Here is a 22,429-nt window from a genome sequence, read left to right on the forward strand (position 1 = left end):
CACACTTGTCAAACATAGTGTTTGACAAGTGTGACCAACTTTTTACTATTGATGCTGCCTTTGCAGCATCAATAGTAAAAAGATATAATGTTAAATATAATAAAAAAATAAAAAAACGGTTATTCTCACCTATCGAAGCAGCCGATCTCCTCAGTGGTGCAAGCGGCAGCTTCCGTTCCTATAGATGCTTTGTGTGCAGGACCTGCGATGATGTCACGGTCACGTGACCGCGATGTCATCGCAGGTCCTTCACACAAAGCATCCACGGGAACGGAAGCAGCTGCGTGCACCGCTGAGAGGCAGGAAGACTCCGGGGCCATCAGAAGGTGAGTATATCACTATTTTTTATTTGAATTCTTTTTTTTTTTTTTACAGTTATATGGTGCCCAGTCCGTGGAGAAGAGTCTCCTCTCCTCCACCCTGGGTACCAACCGTACATGATCTGCTTACTTCTCGCATGGTGGGCATAGCCCCATGCGGGAAGTAAGCAGATCAATGCATTCCTATGTGTGCGGAATCCCCGCGATTCCGCAAATTTAATGAACATGCTGCATTTTTTTTCTGGAATGCGATTCCGCTCAGGAAAACAATGCAGCATGTGCACAAAAAATGCAGTTTGCATTCTATTAAATAGGATGCTTAATGTGAGCGTTATTTTCGTGGTTTTATAGCGTTTTTATAGCGAAAAACCGCAAATAAACGCAAAAAAACTGCTACGTGTGCACACAGCCTTAAAATCTATTTTGTTTTGATCAATATGAACTTTACCAATTTTTCAGAGTGAATGTATCAGGAGGCAAGGAGAAGAAAAAAAAGTGGCTTGTAAGTGGTGAAGGGAGCATATTTCGGTGATAAGATATATTACTAAGTTTCTCATGAATGCATGTTTTAGACCGGGGTTACACTTGCGAGTGCAATGCGAGAAATTCGCATGAGTCTCTCGAATAAATACCCGGCACTGCCGCCGGCTCTCAGGATCGGAGTGTGCGGCTGCATGTATTTCTATGCAGCTGAATGCTCCAGTCCCGAGTACCCAGTATTGATGTGAGAGACTCATGCGAGTTTCTCTCATTGCACTCACAAATGTGACCCCGGCCTAACTCGTATGCTTTTAGATTGCTTAAATGCTTGCATTTTATTCAAAGTTTGTAGAAATTACAGTAAACATCACTTAAATGGCACTCAATGATTAATGCTTTTCCATTAAAATGTTTCCATGTGGGCTATAGTAACAAACCGGATTTCATCTGTTAAACAAATTTATTAAAGTGGAACTGAATTCTACTTGAATTTTGGAAAACTCTGCATTTTGGAGAATGCTAATATTTTGTCATTCACTTCATGCAATTTCTGAAAATGGTGACCAGCTGTGACAGTGATCTTGCTGAACAGTAGTGGGCGAGCAAATGGTTAAAACAAAAAAAGAAACATACTCACCTCATATCTCATCTTTCTGGCTGCTCACACGGCACACTGCCTGCTATCCGTCACATTGCACTTATTAGGAGCTTGCATCTGGAGTGACTTTAGAGCATAATAAGGGACATTAAATTCACAGCGAATAACTTCTCCTTGAAACAAACACCTCAAAACTTTACTGTTGGTATGGTGTTTTTGGGGTGACATTCTTTTAGGGCTAGAGGAATGCACCAAATAATATAAAGGGAGTTATGAGGTGTGCTCGCAGCCTGGGGTCCACCATGCAGAGATGGAACCTCCTGCTGAGTAATGGCGGATGAACGCTTGCTCACACGTGGGTTAGACATCACCCAGTATGAATGAAAATGAACTCTGTTGCTTCACAGAGTCGCTTAAACAAATGCTTTGCCCTGTTAATAGTCACAGAGTGGATGCTGGTGGAATCCCTATGATTCACCCTTTCTATGCTGGTGATTGGACTCGCTCTGACCCTCGGTGGCTTTTGAGCTCACGCCTGAGGACGCCCGGAGTCAGATGCTGAATCCAAGTGGGAGTTCCCACCCTACACTGACGGGTTGTCAGGACTAACAAAAGATTTACTGCACAGAGTGCATACAGCGCCGCTCTGGCAGATGCCACTAACCACCCGAACTAGGGCTAGGAAAGCGCACTGGTTGTGCATGGTGCAGCACTGGCGGTGGCTACTAATAGATGCAGTAATTCGTGTCTAGTGATGGATGGCACAATCTGGCGCTAGGTAGCTCAGTCACCCAATTACTTTCAAAACTAGGGATGGGAATGATTAAGGAGCTTTCACCAGTTTCAGTCATACATCCACACACACGATTTCAGATTTATACTAGCGTATTGCTGAGCGGCCATGCGAGCCTTTTATAGATGTAGCCTTCCGGGACCTTCCTAGTGGTCTAATCGGAGCCGCTACAGGGCCTGGGCATGTGACCTCTGACCTCCAATGAGAGGTCATCTCACGGGCATGCTCAGCAGATGAAAAGCAGGACATAGTCCCTGTAACGTCTGCTTGCTGCTGATCAATGCTGGTTACAAAGGCTGAATCTGGGGTGGTAGCTGTAACCAGACACACAGTTTTCGCTTGAGCCAGATGCTGAAACCAATGTCTCTGCTGAGCAGACTCCACTGCGGCTAGGGAAGAATGGGAGACCGCAGAGGACATGGTTCGAGATTCCCCCTGTGCAATGGCAGGAACTTGACAGCTAACACACTCAGGGCCTTTTGGCCTCTAAACATATTGTGTATTATGGCATTGAAAGAGTTACATTTTGGTCTCATATGGTCAGATTTTATATTCTCTTATTATTTTACAGACTTGCCAAAATGTTGTAAAGAAACTTTAAAACTGCTTGAACGTGTTTTTTGTTCAGCTAAGGAGCCTAGTGTGATGAGTGCATTACTTAAAGTTTTCTTTGAAACAATTTGTCAGGACTTGAACCCAGCAGCTCCTGTGCACCACGTGGGAGCTCTTCCCTCTGAGCTATTATGCTCACTGGACATTTCTCTGCTAAATCAGATACTAGTACCTGGTTGCTCCTGATTGTCTCCACCCTGAGTTCCTGCTTGGCTCCATTCTGTGATGTCCTGATTGAACACCCTACGTAAACCTGGCATTGCATTTCCTTCCTTGCGAGATTATTGAGCTATCAGGATTTAGTCAAGTTTTCATTTCACCTGCTGCTTATGCTCCAAATTATACTGCTGTTCCCGTGTACCAACCTCGGGCAAAATCCTGACTATGCAGCCTGCTTATCTTCTGACTATACTGCTGTTCACATGTACTGACCTCTGGCTAACTCTTTACTACGCGGTCTGTCGATGCTGCTCCTAGCGGTTGCAATACCACTATTCCAACTCTGGTCAGTTCATAACACAATTGTACCTGCTGATCCAAGGATTTTCTGTAGATATTCACAGGTGGTTTTTGGTTCGTGGACAACTCTTCTTATAATTCTTTCCTATCCTCTTGTCTGAAATCCTGTGTGGAACACCAAGTCATGGCTGATTTAAGGTGAAATTATTTTCTTTCCACTTCTGGATTATGGCCCCAACAGTGCTCACTGGAAGCTTCAGTAGTTTAGAAATTCTGCTGTAACCAATGCCATCAGTATGGTTTGCAACAATAAGGTTGCAAAGGTCTTGAGACAGCTCACTTGTTTTACCCATCATGAGATGGTTTCTTGTGTGACACATTGTGAATGAGGCCCTTTTTATAGACCATCAGTTGAATCAGCTGATATTATTTTTCACTAATTGGCAGGATTGCTTTCTAATTACTGATAAATTTCAGCTGGTGTCATGATTTTCCATGGCTTTTTGCTCCTCTCTTTCTTCATGTGTTCAATACTTTTCTCATGTATCATTTCTCATTATTACATATAACTTAATGTATGGACATGTATGGATTGATATTTTTTCCTATGTGGATTGGATGAGTTTTACCAACATCTGGTGAGAATTTCCAGTCAATAGCGCCTCAGTTTACTTAGAAAATTGGTAACGTGTTCAATACTTATTTCGCCTGCTGTAGCTGTACCACTAGTTCTATGAAATAATGCAAAATTAAGCTTTTAGGCTACCGAGAATGAAGACTTGATAAGTCCAACTACAATACATGACAACATACAATATATATATACATTACATACCATAATCCCAGGACTAGAACCTGTGTGATAATCTATTGAGAAGGCCTCTTCATGGCATTGCCTAAGTGGTCTTGTCAGATCTGAAGACTGACATGTAGTGGTCCATACTGTACTGCAAGTGAAATTAGACTTTACATGCAAAGCCTAAGGTGTCAAACAGTGTCTACGCAAACAATCAAAAGGCTTTTGCTCAACATTGGGCTAAAAGCCAGATATCCATCTACAGGTGTTCAATTCACTTCATGTCCTGCTCTCAAAGGCTGTCATGGTGAAAAGAAAGATGTCAATAGAGGTTGGTATGGAGGTGTATTCTCTTCAGAAATGTTCCCTGCTTTTGCCTTGGATGTACAGCAAGCTGGAGATTGCTTTGCTGACCATATAAGCAATTCTATGAAGACACCTTTGCGAAGGAATGTTAACGTTTCCAAGGAGCCATTTTTCGATACGACAATACCAGCCTGCATGTTTCTCGTGCTACTATGAACAGCCTGCATGGCTTAAATGTGCTACCAAGGCTTGCAGCATTTCTAGACTTGTTTCCTATTGAGCAAAACTGGTATGCCATTGTTCAGCAAATTTCATAGGAAGCTGCCAGCAGCTGATCTTAATGATTTGCATGTCCAAATACATTCAGTATGGCAGAAAATTCCTCAACCACTAACACCCTCACGCTAACATGCCAAAACATGTTAGTGCATGTATTTTTGCACATGTTGCTCATACTTGGTCCTGAATGTATCAAGATGCTTTAAAAATTTTGTTTCCACTTTTTCAATATTGACATGTCTTTCCATCCTGTGATTTTCATCATTACACAACTTTTCCTTTATTTTGCAATTTCACTGTTGAAGATCATACTTCTGTACAATCGTAACAATTGCTTACATTAGCATAATAGTCAACTACTATTGCTTATTTTATTAATGTAAGATACGAGTCTACTCACTAAGCTATTGTAAAGATTTAAGACGTCTTGTTATTTAAACATTAGAATGAAAATTCAGAGTAGCAAGCAGAATGACTCAGGAATGGTAGAATGTTAAAAAAATTGTTTTTTTGAACATGACTTGAAACAACAAAGGCACATGATCAAGGAGGAAAGTATGTCTGTCAACTATATTTTAATAGTAGTGGTGTATATCTTGCAAAACTTTATCATAATAACTGCATAACTCTTATTCTGGAGGAAGCCAACATTTTCCTTGGTATTGACTTGTTTAAAAATGTCTTAGGTCACCTCCATCATCTTGAACTTTGGTTGCATCGTCTCTTTAGGTAAATATTTTTTTAAAATTTAATATACACAGATATTGTATTTTCATGACAATTTTCTATACTATATGATTCAGGCAATTTCTTGGTAAAGTAATACTGCATAGGTAAAAGGGGTTTTCGAGACACACAAAGACATTTTAACGGCTATAAGAAATTGAAAAACTTCTTAAGGCATTGTAAAGGCCATCAGAAATGAAAAAACTTCACAATTTACATGGTATTAAAATTCTTCTCTGTTCCTGAAATGTAACATGTAGTGATGTGACCTCCAGCTCCTTACTTCCTGCTACAATCCCTTCAAAGCATAGAACACAGAGATTTTCTGCCTGTAATTTGACCAATTAAGCCAGCAGCTATACAGTGAGCTCTGAATTGTGATGTCATGGAGGGCATGGGGTATGATCCTCAGCAAGATGTGAGTGACAGGGGATATGCACAGGGAGAAATTGCAGAGAGAGTACATTGCAGGGTTTACACAGAGTAAGTAATCTTATCAGTTTGTGACTTCAGCAAGACGGGATGGAGCTTGGTATTCCTTATTGCTAGACTGCAATAGAATAAATTAATGTATGTTAGGAAGGAAAGACAGTTTGTAGCTATTTATCCATCTTGAGACTGTATAAGAGTCTCTAGATGGCTCTTTCCACATAGAGTGGGCAAGCACTGAGAGTGCAAGTATGAGAGCTAAGGGACAGATATAGCTCAGTCTTGTAAAATTTATTTTATAGGCACAGAGGGAGAGCTGGCTGGAAGTTTAGGCTATACACCATAACAAACAAGAAAGATAACAATAAGAGGCTGAATAGAAGCTAAAAAAACAAAAATAAAGGTACAATGGGAGATTGGGGACTCATAACAGGGGCAGCTAGATTGTTTCCTATTTTTTTAAACCCAGAAAAAAAGTACAAACAGTAAAAACATTATATAAATGTTACAGAATCAGAATTTTCTCTTTCAATTAAAAATTTAATTATTAATAAGTTTTAAATACGCACTATGCATATTAAATCTCCCCCTTCTCTGATATATTTCTCTTCTCATCTTCAAAGTATGTGCATAAAAATTGGTGACTTCTTAAATAAGAAAACATACTCCAAAAAATATAAAATAACTTGTCATTTATTGTCACATTTTCATATTACAATTAATTTCTCCCTGCAGCACCACGGTCTTCTCAATAGTAGAGCAAGCCCATTTCTCTTGTATTTAAACATAACTATATTATTGACCTAAAACATTCAGTTAGCAAATAGTCATTACATTTTCCACACACATTACTGTCGAAAAATAATGAAGGTTTGGTAATACAGTACGCTCACATGAATTTATTTGATATACATAACCTAGTTAGCCTATGGTGGAAGAAATGTGACTTCACCGTGTCCATAAAAAGTCTATAGTTCAAAATAGTTTCCTATTTTACTTAACAAGCAAACATGTTTCTCACCATTGATTTTTGCTTTTGTGCCCTAGATAATCTCATAAAGATTGAAATGAGACATGTAATAATTATTAGAACGCCAGATCTTAATGTTAGTTATGGTCCTGAAATTGACATAATATAGACAATGGCAGTAAAATCAGGGCATCGCACCCTAAATAGACCTTTTATTAAATTGAAGACTTGAAGACGTCTAATAGTAGCACCCCTTTACAGATCTGAATTGGTATGCAGTGTACAGTAGCCAAGATGTGCCCAGGATACATCATCCTTTGGATGACAGATATATTACCTTAAAGCTGAAAAGATTTTGTCTGTCGTGTTCCTGAGTCCCAACCTATGCAAACAAAGTTGTCTTGTGATTGAACACATTAGCTACTACTATGAGCTGCTTGGTTTATCACCAATGCATCATGATTCTTACAAAATAATTATTTTATAGCAATTAAATGGGTTGTAAGACAACATATGATGGTACAAATTCCGAGTTGTCAAATTTTATGCTGAAGAAAAGATGAGTTGCTTCCCCATCAAAGTATCCCTTTCATTTTTTATCGAAGGAGTGTTTGCCAGTTGATGGTCTAGTTAGTAATCAGGGGATTTTATATACAGTAGAGTGTTTAATACTTGAGATCATGTTGAACTCACTGTTGAGAAAGTTGGAGATAGAGCGGCTTTCTACCATGTCTGGATGGAGAGTTGTTTGCGCTGCTTTTTCTCCTACTTTCTCAGCAACATGCAACACTGACCATGAAACATTGATCCCTATTGCCCATATGAGGGATTGCATGTTTGCTTTTTTATTTTATTTTTTTGTGGAGCGAGGGGGAGGGTCTAGCGGGCATTTTTTTGCTTAGAGGCCCTTTAAGTGCTATATGAAGTATTAGGTTATGTTCACACACTGTGGTTTTGCTCTATTTTTTCTGGACTAAATTGATAAACTGCTGCTTTTTTCAAATCTGACGCATGTCAATTGTTTCAGAGTTTTTGTAGCACTTTTTCCATCATAGAGAGCAGTGAGGAAGTGCAGAAATGCTGGAAAAAAATGAAACTCTGTGTTTTCTTGCTTTTTTGTGTGTTTTTGATGCGTTTTTGGTGTCTAAAACTAAATTTATTTATTATTTATTAAACATGTACTGTAGACAAATGACATGTAACCTACAGTAAAAAACGCAACAAAAAAGTAAAATCGGTCTTTTGTAAGTAGCTTCTGTACTGCAAATGAACAGAAAAAAATTCTTCAAAAATGCAACGTGTGAACATAGCCTTAAAGCAGATGTGCATTTTTGAAAAAAAAAAAAAAATCTGGTATAAACTTGTCCTACTTTATAAGTCAAAAGAACTGTTTATACAATTGAACCATTCATTAGTATATGCTTTTAGATAAAAGTATTAAAACAAAACTTGATTTCTAATTATGAATGTATATTTTTTGTATTATACACATATATATATATAATCTACATGCGTCTCATATATTGGACAATCTGTGAAGTGCTTTCATTTCAATCAACTATATTTTTTTTATATGTCGAACTACTGTGAAAAAAAGAAATGATGAAGATTCAAGATATATTTTTAAGAATTCAAGACTTTTTTTCCACTATTATTTCCTTATTTTTTTACCATCACTTTTATAGAAAACAATGTATTATATATTATGTCATCAGCCGGGCAATTTTAACATTTCTTATGAATATTTTAATTTTTTTTTAAAATGCAATTTAGCTAAGCGTGGGACTAATACTAATATTAACACTACTAGTGACATTTTCAACATCGAAATACATTGTTATAAGGCATGCTTACTAAAGTATAATTATATGTTTAATATCGGGTCATGTCATTGGCTTCAATTAGGGACAGCATCGTAGCCATGAAAACAAGCATGCGTTCATGGTCACTGTGTAAATTTTGTATTTATGCTTCAATATAGGCATGAGCTCTTATATATGAGAAGAAAGAAACATTTTCAGAACAGGGATCAAGTATTATATATGTTTTTTGTGACTAGCCATATTGAGTTGCATTCATTTCTTTGTAAATACGAACATCATTTTAAATATAACTTTATAAAGACAATAATATTTAAAGACTACATATAATATATTTGTTAGAATTTTAAGTGTGTTCAGTTCTGTCCAGCAGTTCACTTGGTATAACTGCCCTGAGAAGATGCTAAATACGGGTTACCGAGCGGCCCGTGCTGCCTAAATAGCCCCGTAAAGCTAGTCCTAGCTACCTGTAACTCAACACTTCTTAGGCATCATTTAGCTGAAGTAAAAACATAGTACGGATTGTTCATTAATTATGCAAACATTCATCAATGTTTCATATAAAATAAAATAAAACAAATACAGCTAAAATGTTGACAAAAATTTAGTTGTGCTTCTTACGTCAATGGGCTATTATATATATATATCTTTTTTGCCTTTTTGTTTTCCTCGTGTTACTTAAAGAACCACGTTTCAAAGCAAATGCAGCTTAAATACTATGCTAGCTATCTGTCTAGTTAGCAAAACAAGCACCTGATGATATATCACTTTCTGGTAGTGCATTTCAAAAAATCCAGAAATGTAAAAAAAAAAATAAAAATAAAATAACATTAAAAAATTAAAATAAAATCTACTTAAAGATGTGCTTTATACATTACTTTTAGGAATAATTTTACATTCCACTTTTCAGATTTGTCAAGCTATGGCATGCCCATTCATTAAACTACTTTTAATGTGCTGAAATTACAATTCCGTCCTAGTTAAAGCCTTTTTTTCTTATTTTAGAAGATGACTGAAAAAAAACAACTTAGTGACTGACAATAATTTTTACAGTAAGTAAAAAGTTTATCACAGTTTTTATAGCTTGCATGAGTTCATTTTTTTTTTAAATAAATCTTTTTCACATGTTTTTTTTAATATTTGTAATACTGTTTCGTGTTTTTGGGTTACTATAGTTCTATGCTTTATAACAGTAAACACCATAGAGCTTGTGCTTTTTGTCTGGGTAGCCTACAAAGCGGACAGCTGCCTCATTGGGACTGCATCGTCTTCTTGGCTTCGAGATTGGGTAACGGACGCTGGCATCAGCCAACCATCCTCCATCACAGCGATCGTATCCCAGGAGTTTCCATGCTGCATACATTTGGCCTACTTTAGCAATCTGAGCCCCGTCATTGATACAGGCCTGGACGGCTTCATCATATGTCAGCTTTGTTGGATGGATTAGGTAGTAGAAGCGACCTATTGAGAACAATAGAGATAATATGTTATAAATTCATTTTGAATGAAGTAAAGTTGAGCAAAAAAAATTCATTGAATCCTGATTCAATGATCTGGCCAATACTTTATAAACTTTATATATGTTCTTCAACTTAAACTTTGAGACTACGTATGCGTCACATGAGAGCATGCAAGCATTTTAGCACTGTACCCCAACAATTATAAAACAGTGCATGCCTACCTCACTAGAAAATAAATATGAACAAAACTAGGACCTACACTTCCTCTGTGGATTCAAATTGCCAACCTATACAATTTCAAGGTGCAATAATTATACATCAGCCAAGTTTTCTTTTCTGCAAATGTAGTTTCTGCAAATATTGGTACTAAGTTAAATAAAAAAAATAGCAAAGATAAACTTGGAAAAAAAATTGTAAACCTAAAACCCCTTCACCCCAAAGACTATTTTCATCTTCCTGACCTGGCCAAGTTTTTAAAATTCTGAATAGGTAACAACTTTATGAGTTAATAATTATGGAACGCTTCAATGGCTCAAACCGATTCTAAGATTGCTTTTTCATGACATATTGTACTTGATGATAATTGTAAAATTTGCTCGATACAACTGCCGTTTATTTGTGAAAATATCGGAAATTTGGCAAAAAATTTGAAAATTGTGCAATTTTCAAACTGTTAATTTTTATGTCCTTAAAACAGATTTAAATCACACAAAATTGTTGTTAATAGCATATCTTGTATGTCTACTTTACATCACTACAATTTTTGAAACATATATCTTTTTGTTACGAAGTTAGAAGGGTTAAAAGTTGACCAGCGATTTCTCATTTTTCCAACAAAACGTACAAAACCATTTTTTTAGGGACCGCATCACATTTGAAGTGACTTTGAGAGGTCTATATGACAGAAAAAACAAACAAATGTGACACCATTCTTAAATCTGCACCACACAAGGTTCAAAATCACAATCAAAAAGTTGTGCTTCACAGGAATTAATAGAATGTAAAAGGAAGAAATGAACATTTAACTTTTTTTCACACATATTTTACTTTAGACTAATTTTTTTTTATTTTTACAAGGGGAACAGGAGAAAATGGACCACATAGTTTCTCCTGGGTACGCCGATACCCCATATGTGGGAAAATTACTGTTTGGTTGCATGTGCAGTGCTTGGAAGGGAAGGAGCACAGCTTGACTTTTTGAACGCAAAATTGGCTGGGAATGGAGAGCAAATGCCATGTCACATTTGGAGAGCCCCTGATGCGCTCATACGGTGGAAACCCCCAAGTGACCCCTTTTGGAAACAATACCCCTCAAGGAAATTATCTACTATGTGGGGAGCACCTGGAATCCCCAGGAGGTTCACATAATTTTATGACGTAAACCCGTAAAAATTAAAAAAAAAAAAATCACAAAAATTATATTTTAGCCCCTTTTTATTCACAAGGGTAACAGGAGAAAATAGACTCCAAAATCTCTTGTGCAATTTCGCCTGAGTAGGCAGATGACCCATATGTTGTGGAAAACTTCTGTTTGAGAACATGGCAGGGCTCAGAAGGGAAGAAGTGATGGTTTGGACCACAGACTGATGACATGGCCTGCACTCACCATATCTCCCCTATGTGCCTGAACAGTGGAAAGCCCCCACATGTGACTCTATTTTGTAAACTAGACCCCCCAAAGAATTCATCTAGATGTGTGGTGTGCACCTTGAACCCCAGGTGTTTCACAAAAATTTATAATGTTGAACCATTAAAGTAAAAAAAAATAGGGCTGAAAAACATTTCTGTGGAAAAAATGTGATTTGTTTTTATTTTCACAAGGGTAACAAGAGAAAATGGACCCCAACAACTGATGTGCAATTTCCCTTGAGTAGGCGAATACCCTATATGTTATGGAAAATTACTGTTTTGGTGCACAGCAGGGTTTGGAATAGAAGGAGTGAGCGCCATGCAGCATTTGAGAGCCCCCAGTATGCCTAAACAGTGGAAATCCCCCACAATTGATCCCATTTTGGAAACTACACCCCCAAAAAATATTATCTAGAGGCATAGTTTATAGTAATGATTATAATGCTTTTGGTTTTCTGTTGTATGAATTTAAAATGTGTTGGCATATGAAAATTGTGAGGAGTACATCAGATTATAATAGTGTGTTGCGGCAACAGAATAAAAACAAATGTTATTAATTTGTGGTTGTGTGGTACATTTTCAAGCAATCCTTAATACAAAGGCCAGGTTTCTAGAGCAGATTTCACAATGGTAAATTGTATCTTTTCATACTCCCCTTTTGGAGCATACCCTGCACCTTTTTGTGATCTTCCCTTCTTTGCTGTTTAGGGAAATTATTCTGGAAAATGTTTACCTGGGACGATATGGGCACCATCAGTTTCAGAAGTTCTGGGATCCTCACCTTCCTCAGTGCCAAGCATTAAGGCCTGGATGACTACCTCTTTAAAATGAAGGAAGGTAATGCCTGCAGATTGAAACAGCACCAAAGCATTGTCCAGTGCCATCCTTACGATATGCACAGACAATTTTTTGGTTCCATACTTTGCTTTTCTAATTGCTTTGTATGGTTTGAGAACCTGATTTGAGAAATCTACAACCCCAATTTACTTGTTATAATCCAGGATACAACATGGATTTCGGACTTGTGATATCTTTAACATTGAAAAGGGAGCTGTTATCATGGTGTATGGTTGTCAAGATAAGGAAATCCCTCTTGTCCTTATACATGACCACCAGCTGTTGCCACTGCATTGGGCTCTGCTTTCACCCTTTCTCAGCAGTTGCCTGATTAGTGGCTTAGGGAGGCCTCTGATTTTTTTCGCACGATGACGCATGCATCCAGATAGGGTCTTGAAGATTTGGATGCTGGTATAAAAGTTATCCATGTAGAGGTGATAACTCTTATCCAGCAGTAGGTGCAGCAATCCCCACACAATTTTTCCACTCACACTCATGGTGGCATTCAGGGGACTCAATCTGGGTGTCCTTAACTTAATTATAGAATCATAGAATCTTAGAATGGTAGAGATGGAAGGGATCTCCAGGGTCATCTGGTCCAACCCCCTGCTCTTCTTAGACCATAAATCTGTGGGTGTACCTTGAAGTACTCTTGCACAGCTTGTACAGTGTAATTCCATACCTGGCCCTCTTACTGGGCAGATATTGTTGGAATTCTAGTCTCCCATTCAAAAGAACCAGAAGTTCCTCTATAGAGTTATCTTTTGGGTGGTTGTACACCTCAGCAAATTTTCTGTTGAAGTGTTCAACTACTGGACAAATTTTATATAGATAAATAAAGTTAGGATCATCTCAGGATTGACACTGCACATTATCACTATAATGAAAAAATGTTTGGCTCGCTTCAAATTGTGTCCATACCATGGCCATATGGAGTACTGATGTGCTGCAGTGTATATCAGTACTCCATTATTGCCAAATCTCTGGTTTTCTTACTATGTGCATATGCAGCATAATGCCCCAAATTGTCATTATTTCTGCTACATTTACAGGGCTCCATCTGGTTTGTGATAACTTGGCATTTTGGGTGAGAATTTGTTGGGCCTACAAATTCGTCTGGGCCACTATAAGATGTATTATTTCTTTGCTGAAAACTAATTTGGAAAAGTTAATTTCAGTGAGGCCTATAACATCAACTTGGATTCCTGAGCTGCCAATTATATCTGGAATAACAGGCTGATAATTTTTTGTGGGTGGAGTCCATATGGGATCGATTGCTAGAGAGGTTGCCTGGGTCCTAGGGAGCCTTTTTGGGAGTCCCTCCTCACTAGATGAGGAGGAAGAGAAATCAAGGAATGTATGATCTTCTTCACTGCCTGTGTTTGTGTCAAAGGCAAGGAAAGTGAATGCCCCTCCTGGTGTGTAGCATCTTTTTGATGAATGGACCATTTTTATTTTATTCTTCAAATCGCTGGGAATGTGTGTGTAGGTGGTGCATTTACTTTTGTATTATGTGGGCCTTGTGTACAGGGCACTATTTATTATAAAACGTAGAGTGAAAAAAGTAGACAAAAAAAGTTAGAACTTAGAAGAAACACTTAGAAGAAAAAAATTAAAAGAAAAAATCAGTAGATGTAAAAAAAAGTTTGTATAATAAAATTACAGTGACATTCATTACACTAATGCCCTACCTATAAAGTTATTTGGTGCAAACTATTATTTATTTTGCAAAAGAAAAATGGACATCACTAACACTGCAATGTCCGCTCCTTTAATGCGATATCTATACATTTACTTGGCTCTAAGTATTCTTTTTGCAAAAAAAATGGCCGTCACTAACACTGCAACGTACTCTACCATAACTGGGGAATGATGATTCTTTGTTTTTGCAAAAGAAAAACGTTACTTCCCTATCTATAAAGCTGTTCTGTACTAACTACATATTATTATTTTTTTTTAAGAAGAAAATTGAACGTCACTAACACTGCAAAGTCCACTACTCTAATATGCTATTGCTATGTCCCTACTTATAAAACTACTGTGTACTAACTGCTACTATTTTTTTTTTTTTCAAAACGAAACGGAAGTCACTAAAACTGTGTCGTCTGTTACTCCTATACGATAACTCCCTACCTAAAAAAGCTACTCTGTACTACTATTTTTTTTTTCTGAAAAAAATTTGAACGTCACTTACACTGCAACATCTGCTACTCTAACTAGCTAAAAACTAAAAAGTCCCTTGGCTCAGACTCTGATCAGCTGTGATACTGATCAGAGTACTGTAGTCATGGGAAGAGCATGAATGCAGGATGCCGCACACGTGAAAAAAGTGTAAAAAGTGAACAAAAAATATAATTTAGAGTGGGTGGATTGGGGTGGGGGGATGGGGAACTGGAACAGGGGCGTAGGAACTGCTGCTGCTGTCATCACAGATGGTCAAAAAGATGGCACACCGTACAGATCGCAGAAGAATTGCAGGAGACACAGCACAGGAAATGGCAGGAGACAGATCGCAGGAGGATCGCACTGGCCACTAATGACTTACCCTCACTCAGGTACACAGAGGGGGATATACAGCTGCTCTACATGCCAACTCTGTGGTAAAGATGGCGTGCAGAGTGGTGATTACTATTTTAGATTAGCTCCATTGGTCACTAACTATTGTTCAGCCAATCAACGCCAAAGGGGTTAAACATCACGATCACCCCATCCATTGTGACTGCTGTGATTGGTGCTGTCTCAGACAGCACCAATCACTGCATGTGACATGGATTTTTTTTCTTTAAATGTAATTGTCACATCACTGTGATTAGCTGATCAATTCTGAACAGTCAATCACAGCAATCGCCGATGCAGTTGGGCAGTACAGCCCCCAAGGTGGCGTGCAGGGATGGCCTTCTGTCAGAGACAGCAGAAATCTTAACTGAGTCACCACACGTTTGGAGATTTGTTTAGGAGATTGTTGCTTGGAGCTTTATTTGTGTGCACACCCTTATCCTCTCTTATTTTAATTCTCCTTCTATTTACCCCCTGTGTTCCACTCTGTTTGGTGACTGTATTTTGTATGATTGTTATTTTCATTTATGCCTTGTTTATCTGTTTGTGTTATCCTATACACTTCGGTTTCCCACCTTTGTAGGTTGGGGAGGCGACAGATAAGGGTTGGTTTTGCAGCATAGCAAGGCATGTGAACCTGGCATGTCTATCTTTTAGAGTAATTCAGAGGACAGGGATAGACTACGGTGTCCTTAATTCTATGGAAATGGTAAGCGCCCAAAATCCAACGGCATTGCCTGCCTTACACACAATTCACAATTGTAAGGAGACTTATAGGTCATACAATGCATATCTGGGTAGTTAAATATGCAAATTGCTTTTTCAGAGAGGACAAGCACATGAAATACAGTGCCATCTATTGGAAGTAGCAATCCTAAAAGTCAATATTGACCCTTTAACGAGCCTTGCCATATGAATGAGGATAAAAGACAAACCAGAATGTTAATTTGCAGACACTTGTTTAGGGGATTTCCCCTACTCAGTGCAAAACATGAGATCTGATTTTCCTGTATAATTAGCCTCTGACTCTGGTCTAAGGGGTAACGTCTCTCCTTGTAGAAAGTGACATATCTGACATGCAATTGTAAAAAGACTTCAGGGTATTGCTACATCTTAGTACAAAGCATGTGCAACATGCCAGGTGACCGGTTGCTGCAGTGATGTTGCTTTCCTTTCTGGGAGAGTAATATCATGCTCAGAGGCAATGGAGTTCTCTTCACCAGGTAAGGCACCCACACACAACACATTCCAAATCCAGGCCAGGAGGGGGAGCACAGGACCTGGATTCAGGGGAGCTACCCCTAGGCTTTAGGTATCCTGATCTGGAAGAGGAGCTAGTTATTTGTTCAGAGACACTGAAGGAGAAGGAAGTCTGGAACTGAGTGCACACAGAGAGGCATGGCAGCCACGAGGGAGCTGCAGCCTCTGGAAGGAGAGAGAACCTGAAGAGTTGTTGTATGTGGTGGAGCTACAGAGGAAAGGAGCAGAGGAGAGAGAAAGGGCTAAGAGGGGAACAGCGGAAGGACACCCTCAGAGCCGGAGCGCAGTAGCCTGGAACTGGGAGTCTGAGGCTTTTCTGGGACTCTAAGACACAGAGCAGAACTGGAGGGCTGAGAACTGTATGTAATTGGCCCACACCACGCCTGAGACACAGCAGCACCTGAGGAGCCCGGGGCATGATAGAGTCCCTATATAAAGGCTCAAGCTGCTCGTCATGCAGGTACCTGTCTCAGGACAGGGGGAATAGAGGGCTCTGCAGAAAGCTTCAGGCAGCAGGGACTTCATATACAGCAGGCGCTAGTTGGAAAGGCTCACAAACCTCGATTGGAAAAAGGGAATCTCCCATTGCCTCTAAGCCGGCCAGACCACCATCACCCATGCCTGGTACCCTGGACTGTTGCCTGATAACTACAGTAAACCAGGTAAAGACTTACAACTTGTGTCCTTTACTCATTTTACTGGCCTACACCATCATCGCCATACACATCAGGACCTCTGGGGACCCCGCTTCACCTGTGGGTGACCGAACACCACAGGTGGCATCATGACAGACTTTACCACAATTCCCCTTAAAAGACCTTTCCCCTTAATTGGACACCCAGGGCCACGGACCCGGTCCCTGCCACTGTGACATTCACTTTAATATCCGACCGGACCCAGTACCGAGTACCGATTGCCCTGGCAGGGCGCTCCACATGCGCTCTCATTTGACCTATAAGTCTCCTTGCACTTGCATTTCAGGTCACTGTCCACAAAGAGATATGTTACCCCTAAGAGCAGAGTTGTAGGCTCCTCATACTGGCAAATCAAATGTCATGCTTTGCATGAAGGAAGGAAAATATTCTGAAACAAATTGAGATTGTGTTTTTTTATTGTGTCATATGACAAGGCCCGTTAAAAGACTGATATTGACTTTTATAATTGCTAATTTGCTACTTTTAAAAGGTGGCATTAGAGTTTAAGTTGTATTTCTCCGTACAGAGGAATATCCTCTATACATATTTTTCTTCTATATTTTTCTTCTATATATATTTTTCCCAAAGGAGGGTTGCCTGGCCTATAAGTATCCTTACACTTGTCAGGCATGTCACTCTCTGCAAGGTGAGAAGATACCACTTAGAGACTAAAAAAATGGTAAGCAGATAGCTTTCCACCTTTGAGCTTGATTACATTTTGGGCTGATAGCAAGACTAGTTTTACAGAAAAAATAATAGTACAATATTTATTGAATGTTGGAGCAGGGAGCCACACGTTTGTAATGATATTCAGAAAATGGGAAACCTCCAGGACTTTGGAATGGTTGGCAAATCTCCCAGGTTTCGTCAAACTCTTCTCAAGCCTTTTTGGAAAGCAAAACTTTCCTTACTTTTCCTGAACATTGTACCAGGATGCTCCATCATGGGACGGTACCCCAGCATTTAGACAGAGAACTTTTTTATTCTCAGTGCTGATAAGCATTGAAGGCCCATGATTTGTTTATTGAGGGAAAACCAACTCATAATGGAATTAGGTCACCATTATATCCAGGATTAATTTCTAAAAAAAAATGCTTGTTTGGCTTCTAGGCTTCTGCATGACTTTAGGAAAGTCATATTATCTTCTGCCACCTTGCCAATGACTTGATATAGTACATTGTGTTGCGATCAGTCCCAAAGTGTCTGTAAGCTTTTTTTGCAACACAGAGTACACACGATTAATGGTCGTTCACTATGCAGATTTTTTTTATCTTTCATAATTATTTTGAAACCTTTTCCTGATCTCGGTGAACATAAGTCTGAAGAGGATTGTGAAGCAAATAGTCTCCATGGAAACCAACACTTAAATTCCCATTAGCATCTTCTGATGCCAGAAATCTGTGTTTGCAGTCAAATGCTCCCAGAAATAGCAGCATCTTATCAATTAATTGCAGTATCATATATTTTCTGATAAGCTATACACTATTTAATGGAATGAATAACAAATAGGTTCAGAGAAATCCACATTTCTATCTAATTAACAAAGGAATAAGGAAATGTAGAAATCACTAATTACTGCATCATTTACTGAGGCTTTAGAAAATTTGATAATTATTTTGCTATCATGTAACGCTTTAAAATGATTAAAACAAGAAAATGGTGACAACATTTTAGATATGCAGTAAATGAAAATTGCAATATGGCATTACCGAAGAAATATTAATTTAAAAGTTCTAATCTTTTGATTAAAAATAAATAATCTATCTTTAAAACTAAATTACATTAACAGATCTATTAGTATATGTATCTAAAAGAAAATAATGACCTAGCTTCAAAGGTACTTCCAACGATCATTAAACCTACAACATACGGAAGCATATACCAAGTAGTAAAAAAATATCTAATTTTATTAACAAAAAAATAAACATACAAGTTTTATAAAAACTTTTGAAACAAGTATTGTCTTAACGGGTAGATGCAAAAATAGACCTGACAACACAGGATTATCATAAGAAAATGAGCCAACTTTCAGAATAGGGATGGTAGTAACATGTAGCGCTATTTACAGTATGTATACCAGAATTACATTGCATTTTATATGATATATTTAAATATAGTATATACTTTCTTTGCCAGGAAAATGTAACAGAGAGCTTTGCACTACGGTTAAGGTATTCTTGGATGCTGTTCCAATTTTGTTCTTATATATATATATATATATATATATTAATAGTGATTGCTCTACATCTTCACCTGGAAGGAATAAGGTGCTCAGTGCTCACTCTGAAAACATTCCATACCATCATAGGAGAGTATATAAAATAAAGTGCATTAGTGCTACTCAGGTTTGTGGTGATTAAACCTATGGAAAAAGGTAAGCATTAGTTTATATGAGAATGGTATACATGATCTGGTTTTCAGGATGGCGCCCCGACGCACATTTCATGTTTTGCTTCGTCGACTCCCCCATTAGAAGAAGCAAAACGCGGGGCGCCATCCTGATATCCAGGTCATGTATGGGGCACCATATCTGATGAAAAGTAGGGCACCAACCCCCACAGTCAGGCAGGTTTTGTTACCAGCAGGGAACAGAGTTAGTGAGGTTGTTATTATTCACGAGCACTTTTTGCACTTTGTTTTTGTCCGTGTCTTTCACCCTGCCACAATCTAACCTTCAGTCAATATCGGCTTTTATAAATCCCTATCTAATTTTCCGGTCATGCATATCTGATGGTCCAAATGAGACACTAAACTAGGGTGCATGTAGGAGATGTAGGGTCAGCCGACATTGAGGGGGGGCGCCAATCTCGCATATATATATATATATATATATATATAGGTGCCATCCTCCGCTGATAGGTAGGATTTATTAGGTTGTTGTGGTAGTGATTATCTAGACTGCACGGCTGTGTGTTTTTGTTCGGGTTTTGTTGTTTGTGGCTGTTACATGGTTTTAAAATGATAATTAAAGGTGGATTTTTATCTGGGTTACCAAAGGTTTACAAGGTTATTTGTTTTTTTTGATCCAGTGATGAGTTAAAAAAAATAAAATATCATATTCACTGTTCTCCTCAACTCTCCTTGTTGTAGCAGCTCCTTACCTGACAGTTCTTAGCTCACTGTGAATGGCAGAAATTTTGACTCCGATTTTTTTCTTTGCTTTTACCTTACATCACCTTATGGGGTAACATGGTGTGACATGACTGCATGAGGCCGCATATATCATGACATAATGTGTCATGTAATAATGTAATAATGTGTGTAATAATGTGAGTCAAGGTACCAAAAGCACCAGCAAGGATTGAAGAGTAGGCAGGAACTGTGAGCTGCTGCCTTAATGCGTGAGCAAGAGAACAGTGGGGCTAACGGTGGCCAGGAAAGATATTGTTTATTATTCCTTTCCTTGTCCATCTGTTTATTATACCTTAAATTTAATGCAACTCAAATTTCCCAGCTGCATTCGAATAAATCTGCCGAATTTAAATTTCAGCAGATTGGCTGATCTCTATTTATTTAATATTGAGTTATTACAAAATAATATGCTGTCATTTCATCTGCATTACTATATAAAGTCTAAAGGCTACTGCCCATCGTGGCACACAAAACTTGGGTGGCTCCATTATTATTTTCTGCGTCTCCCAAAAAAATTTCCCAAAATTTCTATTTAACAAATCCATGAATTGTACTCTGGGTGAGGACATTTGTTCAACAGTTTTAATGCTATAAGATTCCAAAGTCAAAATTTAGACTTTTCAATGAAGGATTGGCTCTATGAACACTACCAAACTCTGAAACCAAATAACCTGAACAAACTTAAAAATTTAGAAGAAATCAAAAGTGGGAAATTCTAATTGTCCAATTAGAGAGGGAAGATTGTGTGTCGACTGCTAAAGCAATGCAAAGCTCACCACCATCATTGGATTACCTTCCTATGTAATAGGTGTTTACCTAGCCCATTAGCGGTACACTAGTTACTTTTAAATAAAGTGACTCCAAAGGATATAACATGAATGGCTGGCGACATTTAATAAACGGATAGAAATTTGCTGTCTTTCTCACATTGAAATGTAATAATGTCATGGGTTAAAGGGTAATTATTGTATCACAAATTAAAATGCCAGAAGTTTTATCAGTGGAGGTCCAGAGGATGAAACCTCATCGACAATTGGAAAAATAAAATAAACCCTAGAGAATCTGACTACTGGAGACAGAATCCTTAGAAATGTTTTCACAGCCACCAATGTAGCTTGTAATATATGTTTTCATTTACCTTTGAAGTTTGATGTGAAACAAAACACATCATATCGGCCTTTGTCTTTATCCCTATATCCATAGTTTCGAACTCCAGGAACAGTGTTTTTTCCCCCACAAGGTTCTCTAGGATTGGTAATTGGGTATTGTACTGATCCATCATTTAGCCAGCCTGCATTGCACCAATCAAGTCCTGACCTCCAGGCATCATATAGTTGATCAAAAGAGGCAATTATAGAATCTTGGTCTTGACATGCTTTTTTGGCTTCATAAAAATTGAAATTGTAGCGGCCAATACGTGGAAAATAGGGATATACAACACCTGAAAAACAAATGAAAAAAGGTGAGATAATACATAAAAATTAAAGCAAAGGTTATCAGAAGACTTTATGTAAAGTTTACCAGCTGTAAGTTTTATACAATACATGAGAAACTAAATGCTTTTTCTGATAGCTCATTTGTGATGGCAGTTTAGTCACTCATACAAAGGGGTCACAGCAGAACCTATTACATAGTTACAATGATTGAAAAATCAAGTTCAACCAAGGGATGGGAAAGGATAAAGAAAATGGGCTCTAATTATAACCATAATGCATTATCCAATACACTCTAAAAGCAAGTGACAGAAAAAGGAGAAAACAGAATTGAAAGAGCTAAAATGAGTGAAAAAATGAAAACTTTATTGATTACAAAAAAACATTGAAATAAGGTGCAAGTGGGATCAAAACACCAGTAAAAAAGGGGATGCTAAACACGGAAAACACAGCTGAATTTAAGAGGTAGCAATAAATCATGGCAGAAAATCCAATTAACGTATATACAAAATGCCAATTGAAAAATACTGGTAGATAATTGCCCTAATATGCAATGTGACAGACAAGGGCAGGTATATCTAGTGAAAGCAGTATTGATAGGATGGTTAAAGTGCCTGTGCATATAGTGTTAGTACATTTGCTGGAGCAGCCAGAGTGCACTGATTCAGGTTAGGGAAAAGACAATAATAGTCAAGAGATTTGTACTGCTACTGCACAAAGTACAATAGAGTAATACCTGCTTTAAGGTGAGAATCGTCACAAGCTGTGCCGTAGATGCATCCACTCTGATGCACGTTCGGCGTCTGCCTTCCTCACCCCTATATATATGCATATTCACC

The 22,429-nt window shown here is 38.2% G+C and overlaps 1 protein-coding gene across 1 annotated transcript in view; it reads right to left on the reverse strand.

The window, feature by feature from the left end:
* Positions 1-6,470: 6,470 nt before the first annotated feature.
* HAPLN1 (hyaluronan and proteoglycan link protein 1) overlaps positions 6,471-22,429 on the reverse strand; it is a 214,484-nt gene continuing 198,525 nt past the window's right edge. Inside the window, exons 4-5 of the mRNA XM_069751302.1 lie at positions 21,296-21,598; positions 6,471-10,049 (exon numbers count right to left, since the gene is read on the reverse strand). Coding sequence (XP_069607403.1) covers positions 9,766-10,049; positions 21,296-21,598 — 587 coding nt within the window. The 3' untranslated portion in view covers positions 6,471-9,765. The remainder of the gene's footprint in view (positions 10,050-21,295; positions 21,599-22,429) is intronic.

Source organism: Ranitomeya imitator, chromosome 1 (assembly GCF_032444005.1).
Source record: "Ranitomeya imitator isolate aRanImi1 chromosome 1, aRanImi1.pri, whole genome shotgun sequence".
Classification (NCBI taxonomy): Eukaryota; Metazoa; Chordata; class Amphibia; order Anura; family Dendrobatidae; genus Ranitomeya; species Ranitomeya imitator.